This window comes from Capricornis sumatraensis, chromosome 9 (genome assembly GCF_032405125.1).
Source record: "Capricornis sumatraensis isolate serow.1 chromosome 9, serow.2, whole genome shotgun sequence".
Lineage (NCBI taxonomy): Eukaryota > Metazoa > Chordata > Mammalia > Artiodactyla > Bovidae > Capricornis > Capricornis sumatraensis.
In genome coordinates, this window is record NC_091077.1 from 20889394 (window position 1) to 20906766 (window position 17373).

At 44.9% G+C, this 17373-nt stretch overlaps 1 protein-coding gene across 1 annotated transcript; it reads right to left on the minus strand.

The window, feature by feature from the left end:
• Positions 1-1814: 1814 nt before the first annotated feature.
• ZNF554 (zinc finger protein 554) lies at positions 1815-6279 on the minus strand. Its single transcript, XM_068979405.1, has 4 exons — positions 6208-6279; positions 5475-5601; positions 4826-5017; positions 1815-2998 (listed from the first exon to the last, which is right to left on the minus strand). Exons 1-4 carry the CDS (start codon positions 6238-6240, stop codon positions 1815-1817), a joined length of 1536 nt encoding a protein of 511 aa, XP_068835506.1. The 5' UTR covers positions 6241-6279.
• Positions 6280-17373: the final 11094 nt, after the last annotated feature.

Sequence of the window (17373 nt, forward strand, 5' to 3'; positions counted from 1 at the left end):
CAATAATATTCACATGATCAGGTACAGCTTTGGTAGAAGAGCTGACTGGAGATCTCCCTCATAGACTCCTTGTTAGTTCCAGGGAAAGGGGAAGAGTCACATGACATTTGAATGATTTTTCTAAGGGACAATTTAGGAAAAGACAGCTCCCTTTCATTACTCCTTTCAAATATGACACTGGCCTAGTATAGCCAGCTCAAGTTCAAATCCAGATCCCACAACTTGCTAGTTGGATGAGTTTGGATAGGGTATCGTATTTCTGTTTTTTCTTTTATAATATGGAGATATGAAAAGTTACTCTCTCATGCTGTTTTGAGAAGATAAAATGAGAGAACACATACAGGAGTTTTAGTGGTGCTGGGAATATAGTAAGGACCCAATAAATGTTAGTGATGAGGGCAATGCATATCCACACTCTGTCAAGTAGATCTCAAAATTGGAACTTTCCCCCCAAGCCAGCAAAGGTCACTTCACCTCCATGTCCCAAGACCTACTTCATTGTATCCTTAGTCCCCCTTCAACTGATCACTGAAACTCAGTAACCCTCAGAGTCGTTTGTTTTTTCTTATTGTCAAAATGATGCTAGCAATACAAAATGAAACGGCAAAGGCAGGAAATCACACATAATCAGATGACCCTAACAAATAAAACTCAATTCATTTCTCCACATCACTGTCTGGCCTTTTCCCTTGCATGTATACATTTTTACTTCACTGGATAGAATTACACATACTACTTTGCATTCTTTCCTTTCACCTTGCATCCAAAGTATTTTCTTTTTTCTTGAATATTTATTTATTTTTATTTAAATTTATTTTAAATTGGAGGATAATTGCTTTACATTATTGTAAAGATGGATCAGCTATAGGTGTACATATGTCCCCTCCCTCTTGAATCTTACCACCCCTCACCCCATCCCACCCCTCTATGTTGTCATAGAGCACTGGATTTGAGCTCCCTACATCATATAGTAAATTCCCGATGGCTATCTAATTTTACATATGGTAATGTATATGTTTCAATTCTACTCTTCAATTCGTCCCACCCTCTCCTTCCACTCATATGTCCAAAGTCTGTTTTCTATGTCTGTGTCTCTATTGTTGTCCTGCAGATAGGTTCATCAGTACCATTTTTCTAGATTGCATATATATGCATTAATATATGATATTTGTTTTTCTGACTTACTTCACTCTGTATAATAGGCTCTAGGTTGATCCACCTTATTAGAACTGAGTCAAATGTGTTCCTTTTTATGGCTGAGTAATATTCCATTGTGTATATGTAGCGCAACTTTTTATCCATTCATCTGTTGATGGACATCTAGGTGAGTTCCATGTCTTAGTTATCGTAAATAGTGCTGCAATGAACATTGAGGTATATGTGTCCTTTTCAATTATGGTAGCATTTTCTATCTTAACATACACTCTGCATTGCTATAGTAGTGTGTGAGACAAGTCAGGACCTAGCTAAGTGACCAAGAAAGACAAATGATTAAGCAAAATATTAAAACAGATTATTGAAACAAAAAGTTGAAACAGAATATCCCTTATTTGAACAACTAAATTAATATGGTAATTCTCAGCAAATTCCCAATCCATTTACTGATCTTTTCCAAGAGGGTGGCACTTGTTGGGCATAGTTCAATGGCAATTTCTCCCTCTTATAAGGTCCCTTCTCAGATCTTGACTTCAGTGTTTTAATTCAAGAATGAGGACTAAGCCTACTTCTTCACAACAGTACATCAGAGGGGCAAAGTCTGAACATACCCACAGGGTAGAGTGCTAAGCAGTACATCACAAGGCAACAAGCAAGCTCTAAAATCCAACAAGGTGGCTGCTCTGGTAGAAAGCTTTCCCACAATCAATTATTTTATAGGTTTTCTGACTATTGTGAGTTTTCTGGTGTGTGATAAGGGAGGAGCTCTGGCTGAAGGCTTTCCCACATTCATTACAGACATATGGCTTCTCTCCAGTGTGGGTTCTCTCATGCCGAACCAGGGAAGACCTCTGGCTGAAGGCCCTTCCACACTGATTACACTCATAGGGGTTCTTGCCAGTGTGAGTCCGTTCATGTTGGTTGAGAGATGAACGGTCACTGAAGGCTTTTCCACATTTATTACACTCATAGGGCTTCTCGCCTGTGTGCATTCTCTTGTGCAGGATCAGGTAAGAACTCTGGCAGAAGGATTTCCCACAGTCTTCACACTGATAGGGCTTTTCCCCTGTGTGGATCCTCTGGTGTTGGGTAAGAGATGAAATCCTGTTGAAGGCTTTCCCACATTCATGGCATGCATAAGGCTTCTCTCCAGTATGAGTTCTCAAATGCCGAGTGAGGGTTGAGCTGTGTGTAAAGGCTCTCCCACATTCCTGACACTCAAATGGCCTCTCTCCTGTGTGGATTCTCTGATGCTCACTCAGGGAATGCCTCCGGTTAAATACTTTCCCACACTGGTGACATTCATAGGGTTTCTCTACTGTGTTGATTCTGTTTTGTATGGTAATTGCCATACCATGATTAAATGATTTCCCACTTTCTACATATGCAGAAATTCTCTCTCCCATCTGAGTTCTTTCATGTGGAATAAAGTGAATATTTTGGGTGAGATCTTTTCCACATATAATACTTTCATAAGGTCTCTGGTCTGAATATCCCATCTGACTATAGTTTAAGAAAGGATCAGATACCAAACTCGCAATAGCTAAGTCATAGTCATAAAATTGTCTTCCTATAGAATCTCGTGATAAAACAAGGTCTGAACTCAGGTTACAGTTTTCCCCAAATTTATACCAGTCAATATCCTTCTCTTGAGAAAATGCTTCTATCTGGGGGTACCCCATTTGCCTCAAAAGCCTCTGGGAGTCTTCACAGTTCCCCCCAGATTCAGTATAACCCCAGTCCTCTCTGGGGAGCTTTGTAATATTCATACCCCCAAGTGGTTCTTCCTCCAAAACCACCTTCTTGTAAACTGACTGTTGGCTTCTCAGTTTAGTCTCCCAATCTGAAATAAATTGAAGGTTGGGTGGGGAGCAGGGGGAAGAAAGTTCTAATTTAAGAATAGTAGGACAAAATTATTTTCAACAACAACAAAAAAAGCATTTCCAACATATACAAAGGACCTGTGGATTCATGTTCAAACATCAGCTTTTAACATGGAGGAAGGCAAGGTGAAGGAAAGATGGATCAGAATGCTGGGTGGAACAAAAAGTAAATGTGGAAAGAAAGGGGAGAGAATAAGATTGCAGAGGGAATAAGACAGACATGGCAAAAAGCACATGAAAAGATGCTCAACGTTGTGAGTTCTCTGGCAGTTCAATGGTTGGAACTTAATGCTCTCACTGCCAAAGACCTGGGTACAATCTCTGGTCAGGGAACTAAGATCTTGCAAGTTGTGCAGCCCATACCCCCCAAAAAAAAATTATGCTCAATATCACTAATTATTAGAGAAATGCAAATCAAAACTATGATGAGGTACCAGCTCACATTAGTCAGAATGGCCATCATCAAAAAATCTACAGATAATAAATGCTGGAGAGGGTATGAAGAAACAGGAACCCTCCTACATTGTTGGTGGGAATGTAAATTGGTGCATCTACTATGGAGAACAGGGCTTCCCTGGTGGTTCAGACGGTAAAGTGTCTGCCTGCAATGTGAGAAACCTGGGTTTGATCCCTGGGTCGGGAAGATCCCCTGGAGAAGGAAATGGCAACCCAATCCAGTACTCTTGCCTGGAAAATTCCATGGACAGAGGAGCCTTGTAAGCTAAAGTCCATGGGGTCGCAAGGAGTCAGACAAGACTGAGCGACTTCACTTCACTTCACTATGGAGAACAGTAAGGAGGTTCCTTAAACAACTGAAAATAGAGCTACCATATGACCCAGCAATCCCACTCCTGGGCATATACCTGGAGAAAACCATAGTTTGAAAAGATACATGCACTCCAATGTTCATAGCAGCACTATTCACAATAGCCAAGACATACAAACAACCTAAATTGTCCATTGACAGATGAATAGATAAAGATGCTGTACATATATACACTGGAATATCACTCAGCCATAAAAAAGGATGAAATAATGCTATCTGTAGCCATGTGGATGAACCTGAAGATTGTCATACTGAGTGAAGTAAGTCAGAGAAGGACAAATATATGATATTGCTCTTATGTGAAATCTAAAAAAAAAGGTAGAAATGAAATTATTTACAAAACAGAAATAGGGTCACAGATGTAAAAAACAAACTTATGGTTATGGGGAAAAGGGGTGGAGGAGGGATAAATTGGGAGATTGGGATTTACATAAATACAATACTATATATAAAATAGATAACTAACAAAGACCTACTGTATAGCACAGGGAACACTACTCAATATTCTATAATAACCTATATGGAAAATGAATCTGAAAAAGAATAGATACATATATATGTATAACTGAAACACTTTGCTATACACCTGAAGCTAACACAAAACATTATACATAAAGTAGACTCCAATATATTTTTTTTTTAATCAGAGTGAGGAGAAGAAAAAAGAATGGAAGAGGGAAAAAATTATCAAGAAAGCAGAGAGGGAAGAGATGAAACAGGAAACACAGGTAGACTGGCTTACAGAAAGAAAAGGGATGTTTTTCTCTGCACCTAAAGAGGATTAGTGGAAGCTCGTTCATGGCAGAAGGTTGCTGGGGGATAAACTAAAGGCACTTGGGAAGAAACAGCCAAGCACCTCAGGCTTCTCCTTAGACAATTAGAGCCTTTGTGGAGGGACCTGTGACCAGGAGTCCCCAGACGCTGTCCCCATCCCAGTGGGCCATATCTCCCTGCTTCTCACCTGAACATGAAGCTCGCAGAGTTCCTTTCCCCACCATCCACATGGCTTCTCCTTGCTCCAGGTGCAAAGATACCACTGGTTGAAAGAGTGAATATGTCGTCCAGAGAGAAAAAGTGGTGACTTGAGAGGCTGATGCTAGGCATATGGTGCCATCCTCAAAGCCTGAATTGGGTCTCTGGTTCCTCAAGGCTTCTGAAAGGGACAGGGGGAGGTAACACAAAGACCAAGCTAAAGATTTTATTTTCCTAATTTAAAAAATGATCATACACTTCCTCAGAGATACAAATGGCCCAGTAAACACATGAAGAAATACTCAATATCACTAGTCATTAGGAAAACACAAATCAAAACCACAATGGATACCACTTTATACCTATTAAAATGTCCTTAAAATTTTTAAGGGCTTTCCAGGTGGCACTAGTGGAACAAGAGACGTTATCGACACCTCAGCTAAGATGCATTTTTACAGTGGCATGGGCTGCCATATACTGAAAGAATCAGACCATGTGCTGTACAGGAGACACCACAAGGGCAGGAACCATGCATGTCTCATTTGCCAGTAAATCCCTACTTCCTAGCATAGTTCTTGACGTGCATAGATGCTAAACAAACATGACTTGACAGACACAGAAGGACCAGCTGGTCTTACCCACAGAGGCCAGGTTCCCACAGGTCTCTAGCATCACATCTCTGTAGAGCTTCCTCTGACCAGGGTCCAGCAGCTCCCACTCCTCCATGGAGAAGTCCACGGCCACATCCTTGAAGGTCACCACCTCCTAAAATATCACGATGGGTCAGCTCAAGAATGCCCCCTCTCCAACCAATGTCCAGAGAAAGTAAAGTGAAGGTGTTAGTTGCTCAGTCATGTCCGACTCTTTGCCACTCCATGGACTGCATTATGCCAGGCTTCCCTGCCCTATTTCACCACAATTTTAAAAAATACATATGTGTGCATTTTAAAGAGGATGGCGCTTTGGGGCACCCCTCCCTGCTCTATGGGAAAAACTTCAAGGTCTTCAGAGATGCTTGGAGCCCAGGAAGGAAGCACAGTCCTCCTGAAGGGATAAGGGACCTCCCCAGATCCGCCTGGGTTCTATTCCTGGGTTGGGAAGATCCCCTGGAGAAGGAAATGGCAATCCACTCCAGCACTCTTCCCTGGAAAATCCCATGGACAGAGGAGCCTGATAGGCTACAGTCCATGGGATTCCAAAGAGTCGGACATGACTGAGTGATTTCACTTTCACTTTCACATGAATGCCTACACCCAGACACTCATGACAAATTCTCCTCCTTTCCCAAAAGGCAAGGGCACTCCATGTCTGACAGGTGTGTTCCCTCTGGACACACTGGGTGCCTTTCGGGGGAGAGGAAGTGCTACTCACCTGGGGCCAGGGGAGCAGGCACTCAGCAGCCATCCTGTCCTCCCTCCTGGGCCAAAGCAGGTTCCTGGGCAGGCAGGGCTGGGAGAGGAAAAATGCAGAGTGAAGACTGGATCTGGCCTGTCCCAGACCCCAGAGTCCTCTCCACCACTTGAAGTCACACATACACACAGAAGAGAGTCATGGAAGCCAGTGATGTGGACACAATGAAGGGACAAAGTAGGTGATCAAATATTAATCCCACTAGGGGATTGGAAGTACAAAAACATGGGAGACCCCTGTAGGTTAATGATTACTCAAGAAAGCAGGTTTGTTTTGAGAGAGTCATTTCCTAGGCAGGCTGATAAAAGGTCTAGGGGGTCCCCAAGGAGAGAGGGGTCTGGAATTCTCAAGGAGGAAGAAAGGACAACTTTTTTTCCTCCACATTCCTTAGGATTATGTATCCTGCCTGAGGATAGACTCTGGATTAAACCTTCTGGCTAATTCTGTTATCTTAAAATGTAAATTATGGGAGTAAGTCTGGTGAGGTCTTTAGGACCTCCAGACATTCTTTGGATTCATTGGTGAGTATATAACTCCATTGCTAACACTAGCAAGTGGGTACTCTTTCTACCCACTTCTGATGTCTATGTCAGAAGCTTCCTCTATCTCCTTCATACTTTAATAAAACTTTATTACACAAAAGCTCTGAGCAATCAAGTCTCGCCTCTGGCCCCAGATTGAATTCTCCTCTAGAGGCCAAGGATCCTGGTGTCTTTGCGTGGTTCAGCAACAACCTTTCAGTTTAGCTACTAAACCAAGTAGGCCTTCTTGACAACAAAACCGTGTAACCAGAAGCATGAGACATGTCCCCAAACAATAAAACAATGGCGGCATGAGCCCCACATTCTGCCCAGTGAGCTCAGTAAGTTAATGATCCCTATGACATGCTCTCTGCACACATGGAAAAACAATCATTTGTGGACCTAGATTGACCACACAGGGACAAGAAAACTCCCCTGCTCAACCTGGAGGAGTAGATGCTGATGATGGAAGCATGACATCTACACAAGAAAGACAAAGAGAGTCTTCTTCCCCTCTCCAATTTAAAACTGCAGCCCACTAAGTTCTCATAGCATTTCTCATGTGCCTTCTTGTAAGCCTCACAGGCAATCTATTCTAATAAATCACTTATCTATCACTTTGCTCTTGCTGAATTCTTCTCTGCACTGAAACAGTATCTTTCAGTGGTCCCGGAGTTCCACAGAGCCCCCCTGAAATGACACCAATCGGTTTCACCACGACAAGCCAGGGTCTTAATGGCTCCATTTTCTGTGGGTTTTATTTGTTTTCTTGGCTGTGCTGCGTGGCACACAGCATGTGGGATCCTAGTTCCCTGACCAGGGATCAAAACCCTGCCCCCTGCAGTGGAAACTCAGAATCCTAACCACTGGACCACCAGGGAAGTCCCAGTGGCTCCATTTTCTGGATGAAGATACCAGAAGATACCAGGCCTTGGAGGCACACAAGTTCTACTGTGAAACACTCTGTACTAGCATCCCAGGGTGCTATGACAAATGACTACACAATCGGGACTCTTAAACTATCACCAATTTATTTTCTTCCAGGGAGGTGAGAAGTCTGAGATTCAGGTGTGGCAGGACCCATCCCCTCCAAAGGCTCCAAGTGAGGGTCCTTCCTTCCTGCAAGAGATGTATGGTTTCCATACCTGGGTCGGAAAAATCCCCTGGAGGAAGGCATGGTAACCCATTTCAGTATTCTTGCCTGGAGAATCCCATGGGCAGAGGAGCCTGGTGAGCTATGATCCATATGGTCACAACAAGTCAGACAGGACTGAAGTGACTTAGCATGCATACACATACTTCAATTTAAAAATAAATTTAAAAAGACACTAATGGGTGTTGCCAAGGATGGGAGACTCTCACTAGCATTGCTAGTAGGAATGGAAAATGGTGTAGCCACTGTGAAAAACAACTACCACAACTACTGAGGCCCACACTCTACAGCCCGTGCTCCACAACAAGAGAAACCACCACAACGATAAGCCTGTGCACCACAACTAGAGACAGCCCACATACAGCAATGAAGACTCACCACAGCTAAAAATAAGTAAGTAAATCAATACAAGTTTTAAAAATAGAAAAGTTTAAAAATCTAAAAATGGTGGCAGCTTTCACAAGATCCACGAGAGACCAGAGGGGATGTGATGCAAATTGTTTTCCTGAGAGCTGGCTCTGACCCCCTCCATGTGGGGGATGGGAGCTATGGGTGCAGGATGCCATGCTGAGCCACGCCTCACGGTTGTGTCAGGTGATGGGACACACGATACTTTACCCTGGGGAAACATTTGCTGATGGGTGCCTCTCTGGGACACACAATACTTAACCTGGGGAAACACCTGCTCATGATAAGACTGGGGTGGGCTGAATCATGTCCTCTAAGTCTTGACCCCCAGTAGCTGTGAATGGGACTTTATCTATAGATACGATTTTTGCAGAGGTAATTAGTTAAGATGAGTCATCTACCAAAATCAGATTGATTATATTCTTTGCAGCCAAAAATGGAGAAGCTCTATACAGTTAGCAAAAACAAGACTGGGGGCTGACTGTGGCTCTGATCATGAACTCCTTATTGCCAAATTCAGACTTAAATTGAAGAAAGTAAAGAAAACCACTAGACCATTCAGGTATTACCTAAATCAAATCCCTTAAGATTATACAGTGGAAGTGACAAATAGATTCAAGGGATTAGATCTGATAGATAGAGTGCCTGAAGAACAATGGACGGAGGTTCATGACATTGTACAGGAGGCAGGGATCAAGACCATACCCAAGAAAAAGAAATGCAAAAAGGCAAAATGGCTGTCTGAGGAGGCCTTACAAGTAGCTGTGAAAATAAGAGAGGCAAAAAGCAAAAGAGAAAAGGAAAGATACATCCATTTGAATGCAGAGTTCCAAAGAATAGTAAAGAGAGATAAGAAAGCCTTCCTCAGTGATCAATGCAAAGAAATAGAGGAAAACAAGACAATAGGGAAGACTATAGATCTCTTCAAGAAAATTAGAGATACCAAGGGAACATTTCATGCAAAGATGGGCACAATAAAGGACAGACATGGTATGGACCTAACAGAAGCAGAAGATATTAAGAAGAGGTGGCAACAATACACAGAAAAACTATACAAAAAAGATCTTCATGACCCAGATAACCACGATGTTGTGGTCACCCTCCTAGGGCCAGACATCCTGGAATGCAAAGTCAAATGGGCCTTAGGAAGCATCCCTATGAACAAAGCTAGTGGAGGTGATGGAATCCCAGTTGAGCTATTTCTAATCCTAAAAGACAATGCTGTGAAAGTGCTGCACTCAATATGCCAGCAAATTTGGAAAACTCAACAGTGGTCACAGGACTGGAAAAGATCAGTTTTCATTCCAATCCCAAAGAATGCTCAAACTACCGCACAATTGCATACATCTCACATTCTAGTAAAGTAATGCTCAAAATTCTCCAAGCCAGGCTTCAACAGTACATGAACCATGAACTTCCAGATGTTCAAGTTGGATTTAGAAAAGGCAGAGGAACCTGAGATCAAATTGCCAAAATCCACTGAATCATCGAAAAAGCAAGAGAGTTCCAGAAAAACATCTACTTCTGCTTTATTAACTATGCCAAAGCCTTTGACTGTGTGGATCACAACAAACTGTGGAAAATTCTGAAAGAGATGGGAATACCAGACCACCTGACCTGCCTCCTGAGAAATCTGTATGCAGGTCAAGAAGCAACAGTTAGAACTGGACATAAAACAACAGACTGGTTCCAAATTGGGAAAGAAGTACACCAAGGCTGTATATTGTCACCCTGCTTATTTAACTTATATGCAGAGTACATCAGGAGAAATGCTGGGCTAGATGAAGAAATGATTGATTCCACAAGCTGGAATCAAGATTTCTGGGAGAAATATCCATAACTTCAGATATGCAGATGACACCACCCTAATGGCAGAAAGCAAAGAAGAAATAAAAAGCCTCTTGATTGAAGCAAAGAGGAGAGTGAAAAAGTTGGCTTAAAGCTCAACATTCAGAAAACTAAGATCATGGCATCGGATCCCATCACTTCATGGCAAATAGATGGGGAAACAATGGAAACAGTGACAGACTTCATTTTGGGGGGCTCCAAAATCACTTTAGATGATGACTCAGTTCAGTTCAGTTGCTCAGTCATGTCCTACTCTTTGCGACCCCATGAATCACAGCACGCCAGGCCTCCCTGTCCATCACCATCTCCCGGAGTTCACTCAGACTCACATCCATCGAGTCCGTGATGCCATCCAGCCATCTCATCCTCTGTCGTCCCCTTCTCCTCCTGCCCCCAATCTCTCCCAGCATCAGAGTCTTTTCCAATGAGTCAACTCTTAGCATGAGGTGTCCAAAGTACTGGAACTTCAGCTTTAGCATCATTCCTTCCAAAGAAATCCCAGGGCTGATCTCCTTCAGAATGGACTGGTTGGATTTCCTTGCAGTCCAAGGGACTCTCAAGAGTCTTCTCCAACACCACATTTCAAAAGCATCAATTCTTCGGCACTCAGCCTTCTTCACAGTCCAACTCTCACATCCATACATGACCACAGGAAAAACCACAGCCTTGACTAGACGGACCTTAGTCGGCAAAGTAATGTCTCTGCTTTTGAATATGCTATCTAGGTTGGTCATAACTTTTCTTCCAAGGAGTAAGCGTCTTTTAATTTCATGGCTGCAGTCACCATCTGCAGTGATTTTGGAGCCCCCAAAAATAAAGTCTGACACTGTTTCTACAGTTTCCCCATCTATTTCCCATGAAGTGATGGGACCAGGTGCCATGATCTTCGTTTTCTGAATGTTGACGCCATGAAATTAAAAGATGCTTGCTTCTTGGAAGAAAAGTTATGATCAATCTAGACAGCATATTAAAAAGCAAAGACATTACTTTGCCAACAAAGGTCCATCTCAAAGCTTTGGTTTTTCCAATACTCATGTATGGATGTGAGAGTTGGACTATAAGGAAAGCTGAGCACCAAAGAATTGATGCTTTGGAACTGTGGTGCTGGAGAAGACTCTTGAGAATCCCTTGGACAGGAAGGAGATCCAATCAGTCCATCCTAAAGGAAATCAGTCCTGAATATTCATTGGAAGGACTGATGCTGAAGCTGAAACTCCAATCCTTTGGCCACCTGATGCAAAGAACTGACTCATTTGAAAAGACCCTGATGCCGGGAATGATTGAAGGCAAAAGGAGAATGGGATAACAGAGGATGAGATGGTTGGATGGCATCACTGACTCAATGGACATGAGTTTGAGTAAGCTCTGCGAGCTGGTGATAGACAGGGAGGCCTGGCATGCTGCAGTTCATGGGGTTGCAAAGAGTTGGACACGACTGAGCGACTGAACTGAACTGAACTGAGGTCATATTGGGGTAGAGAGTGTCCTAGTGCAATATGACTGGTGTCTTTAAAAAAGACACACAGACTTCCCTAGTGGTCCGGTGATTAAGACTCTGTGCTCCCAATGCAGGAGGCCCAGGTTTGATCCCTGGTCAGGGAACTAGATCCCACATGCCACAACTGAGAGTTTAAATGCTGAAACTTCCCTGGTGGTCCAGTGGTTGGAAGTCTGCCTACTAATGCAGGGAATATAGGTTCCATCCCTGATCCAGGAGGATCCCACATGCCTCAGAGCAACTGAGCCTGTGTGCCACAACTGCTGAAGCCCACTCACCCTAGAGCTCATGCTTCACAACAAGAGAAGTCACCACAATGAGAAGCTTGCATACCACAACGAAGAGTAGCCACCACTCACCACAACTAGAGAAAGCCCATGCATAGCAATGAAGACCCAGCACAGACAAAAATAAATAAATAAAATTTTTTAATGGGGAAAAAATAGACATGTGACTTCCCTGATGATCCAGTGTCTAAGACTCCATACTTCCAGTGCAAGGGGTCTGGGTTTGATCCCAGGTCAGGGAACTAGATCCCACATGTGCAATTAAAGATCCTGAATGCTTCAGTTAAGACCTAATGCAGCCAGAAAAATAGAAATATTTTTTTAAAAGAGAAACACACAGGGCGAAGGCCATGGGACAAAAGAGGCAGAGACTGGAATGATGCGGCCACAAGCCAAGAGACATCAAAGACTGAGGGCCACCACAGGAGGCTGGAAGAGGCAGAAAGGACCCTACCCTGGAGGCTTCAGGGGGACCAGAGCCCTGTGACATCTTGATCTATCTGCTCTTAGGACTTTAAATTGCATCTGATGGTAATGAGTTCAGGACCCCCTATCCCTTTCAAGCTCTTTCAACGAATCCACTCCCACCCTTGGATGGTTCAAGGGATTCCCCCTCCCTTGCGGTTGATGTCAGTGACTCCATTTGGCCCTCATTTACCTAGGCCTCTGGCACCTGCCTCAGGGTCTTCCCTTTCAGGGTTCAAACCACTGAAACTCTGTCCTTTCTCCACAAGAAAGGGCCGATGAGGGCTTCCTGGCAGGGAAAAATGCAATCCACCCCAGGAACAGGAGGCATTGGCAGAATGTTCCGCTGCGACCACATTCCTGAGCAGGGGTGTCTGGGTATCAGTGAAGTAGACCCTTGATAGTGTCTCATTGGAATCACAATGCTAAGGCTAACCCAGGGTCTTTCCTCCTTGACACCTACACTGGGGCTGGATTGTTCTCTGAGGGGCGTCCTGGGCATTGTGGAGTGTGGAGCAGCATCTCTGGTTCCATCCCCTCCATGCCAGGAGCCCCCAGGTCCAGACAACCACAGACGGCCTCAGACACTGCCCAGTATCACCCCTCCAAGAGGGCAGAACCACCCAAGGTGAGACCTTCCCCGTGGGTTTGCCCAAGCGCCCAGTGAGTCTACATGCAGGAGTCTGGACGTTCGGTTTACTCCCTGTAACATTAGGCCTCTGAGAGCTCCATTTACCTCACAGCAGAGTCTGCCCCACGGACCTGTCGTGCAGGGGTGTTTTCACAGGGTAGGTGTTGGACTGTTTCACAGGGCAGGTGCAAGCTGCCCGACTTCTCTGACTCTCCTTTGCGCCTGCAGTGTGACAGGTGGAGCAAACCCAAGGGTAACAGTCCAGGCCATCCCTCCTGCACGGGACCCCTTCCCAGACCCCGTCCCGACCCCTGATAGCCTAATTACCCGCACAGGCGCGGGGGCCAGGCTCGGGGGCCGCATCCTGTCTGCGCGACCCGGATGAAAGATGCCCGGGTGCTGCGGTCCCAGGTGTGGGCGAAGGTAACCCACATCGCAAGCCTACTCTACTCGAGTCCCGCCGCGGAGGAGGCGCTCCAGTGCAGCGTGACCCGGAGACCCGTCAGCACCCGGCCTGCCCGCGCCCCCCATCGGCTACCCCAGTTAACTCACACCGTCGTTGTCGCCCAGGGACGCGCGCCCACGATGGATTCGGCAGTGCGCTTGCGCACCACGAGGCCATGAACTATAAGTCCCAGAAGGCTCCGGGCGCGATTCTCCGTCTCTGTCCCCTGGAGGCAGCCGAGTTGAGTTACAGCGCCCTCTATGGGCGGGCGGTGTCTCCTCAGGATTGAGATACCTCCTGCCTCAGAGGACGTCCTCACATCCCAGTCGCACACGCGCGCTCCTGGGGCAGCTCAGGCGCATGCGCAAATTTCTTCGCTAAGAGAGAAAATCAAGTGGCGGTCTAGTGGACTCCCCGCACCCACTGCAGGGGACACAGGTCCGATTCCTGGTCGGGGGACTGGGGCCCACATGCCTCGTGGCATGGCCTAAAAAAAATAAGGGCGAAAATTCAGTATATTCAGCACTATGCCTGAGACTTAGATTTGCCAATAAAACAATAATTTCTTATTATTAGCTATTATTCATTAACACATTAGTAAATGCATAAGCCACTATATAGTAAAATTATTGTTTTGATGATAGTTTATTTATTAGTAATATTAATATATTGATTTATGTTGTGGTGGTGGTGGTTTAATCACTAAGTTGTGTCTGACTCTTGTGACTGCATGGACTGTAGCCTGCCAGGCTCTTTCATCCATGGGGTGTTCTAGGCCAGAATATTGGAGTTGCCGTTTCCTTCTCCAGGGGATCTTCCTGACCCAAGGATTGAACCCAGGTTTCCTGCACTGCAGAGAGATTTTTTACCAACTGTGCTACCAGGGAATTCCCTAGATGTATGTCAATAGTATTCTATTAAATAATAAAACTGCCACGGTTAATATATTAATATAAGTTGGTAATATATTAAAACTTGCAACCTCCAGAATGGTGAAAAGCACATTGTTGGTGAAACCAAGTCCATGGTCATTTGTTATAGAGTCTTGAATGATCTCAGACAATGTGCTGGACAATTTTTCAGCCCCTTTTTCAAACTGACTTTTCCAGGCTTAGCCCATGACACGGAAGATGTGCTGCCTGGATTCCTCCTTCAGGACTGAAGGTCCTATTCTTCCTGCAGCTGGAATGCTGCTGACCAATGTGAAGTGAAAGTTGCTCAGCCATGTCTCTTTGCGACCCCATGGACTATACAGTCCATGGAATTCTCCAGGCCAGAATACTGGAGTGGGTAGCCTTTCCCTCTTCAGGGAATCTCCCCAACCCAGGGATCGAACCCAGGTGTCCTACATTGCAGGCAGATTCTTTGCCAGTTGACCCACAAGGGAAGGGAAGCCTTGCTTAGTTCAAAATAATAGGGATTTCCTTGGTAGGCCAGTGGGTGAGAGTTCGTCTTCCAATGCAGGGAATGAAGGTTCAATTCCCGGTTGGGGAACTAAAAGCCCACATGCCACGGGGCAACTAAGCCCGTATGCTGCAACAAAAAGATCCTGCATGCTGCCATAAGACCTCGTGCAGCCAAATAAATGTTAAAAAATATATATCATTCTAAATACAAAGATTAAGAGCCACTATCATTATCCCTGTAATCCATAGACACTTCATTTGCTGCTAATAAGGCATGTTTATTGACAAAACTTCTTTTTCTGATTCCCCACTCTGTGTGCAGCTAGAGCTGAGGTTCTGGGTTCATGAAGACCCCTCAGTTAGGGAAACTCGTCTGCTGTTTCAACTACATCAGTTGTCCACGTAGGAAGATTTCCAATCAAACAGGTAGGCACCTGCAGATACACTGTCTCCAACCACCCCAAACCTTTCCCAACCATCCAATAAAATGTCTTGGACTTGCAGTGCCATATTCCTTTACTCTTATACTGATTGTTCTTTTATTCGCTCAGTAAAAAGACTTCCTGCCAACCCATCATTATAATCATTAGGATCTTTTTGTTTGGAATATTCTCACCACTGCCTAGCTAACCCTACCTAATCCCTAATGAGGAATTTCCTATTTCTGCAATGTCATGGAACATGAATGCAATCAGCTTGACTTAAGAAGCCAAAACTCTCAGACAGGAACAGTACACAGGAAGCGCAGCAATGAACTGGGAGCTGTCCAAGTGCTGAAACATGATACAGAATGAGACAGGGTGCCTATTAAAAACTGTTTTGCAGGCGTGCTTTCTAAATCGCTGGTCATGTCCGACTCTTGTGACCCCATGGACTGTAGCCCACAGGCTCCTCTGTCCAGGGGATTCTCCAGGCAAGAATGCTGGAGTAGGTCGCCATGCCCTCCTTCAGAGGATCTTCCCGACTCAGGAATCGAACCCATCTCGTATCTCCTGCATAGGCAGGCGGGTTCTTCACCACTAGTGCCACCAGGAAAGCCCAATAATTGTTCTACCCTGTAGTAAAATACATCTGGGCTTTCCTGGTGGCTCAGTGGTAAAGAATCCGCCTGCGAAGCAGGAGACTTGGGTTCGACCCCTGGGTTGGGAAGATCCCCTGGGGGAGGAAACGGCAACCCATTCCAGTATTCTTGCCTGGGAAATCCAACGGACAGAGGACCCTGGTGGGCTACAGTTTGTGGGGTCACCAAAGAGTTGGACATGACTTAGGGACTAAATAACAACAAAATGTATCTATGTTCTAAATGGATATTGAGTCCATCAGAAAACTGTTAGGGAGACTTCCCTGGTGGTTCAGTGGTTAAGACTCTGCTTCCAATGCAGGGTGCACAGGTCGATCCCTGGCCAGGGAACTACGATCCCGCATGCCACATGGTACAGCCAAAAAGAATTATATATATACAATTATATATAGATATATAATTGAATACATTGAATTTTTAAATCAAAGTTATGTGCAGAGATTCACTGAAGGAGATCCAATGCCCTCTGCCTACGAAATGTATTATTTTGGTAATGACAATGTCAATTGTCTTTTTCATTCTTTACCTTTCACTCAGCAGATATACAAGGTTTGGAGCAGCTTTTATCAAACCTGACTTCTGACCCTCTTTGGATGCATAACTCTGGGTCAATTTCTTTAGATGATCAACAAAATGTTCAAAAGTGCTTGGTTGTACTTTCCAGCTATGAGTAACAAAATAACCAACTCAAACTACCCTTTTAAGGAGGAAATTCATCTCCCTTAACAGGACATGGAGAGACATTGGAGTAGGGGCATGAAGGGAGGGACGTTGTTGCGGCGGGGGGCGGGGGGGGGGGGAATGGAGACAGAAGCAGGTGGAAAGGCCCTGGGGTATCTCCAAGCCCTTCCCTCTTCACTTTCCTGCTGGGGTCAGACAGCTTCTGCAGCCACAACTGACAGCTGAGGAGCCTGGAGGAAGGCATGGCAACCACTCCAGTATTCTTGCCTGAAAAAATTTCCACAGATAAAGGAGCCTGGTGGGCTACAGTCCATGGGGTCAGTCAGATGTGACTGAGCGCCTGAGCACACTCAAACTTGAATCCCAGGAAGGTGGCACCCAAGGCTACTCATCCCCTTACCCCCTGCCTGTCCAGGCCTTGAGCTAACCTTGTTTGCTGCTCATACTCTCCAAGTTCCAAGTCTGAGGAGAAAACAGAATTTCTTTCCCCAAACTGCTTCAACAAAAATCATGGGCCTGACAGCACCAGCCTCAACTGGACTACCTGTCAATGTCTGGGCTGAACCCTGTGGCTGGGGAGATGACCCACATGACCTGCTTTAACCTGGGGCCCCCGACTCCCTCTGGCATGGAGGGGTCCCCAAGAGTGGGGACATTCACCATGACAATGAATTAGCAGACATGTGATATACTTTTAACATAC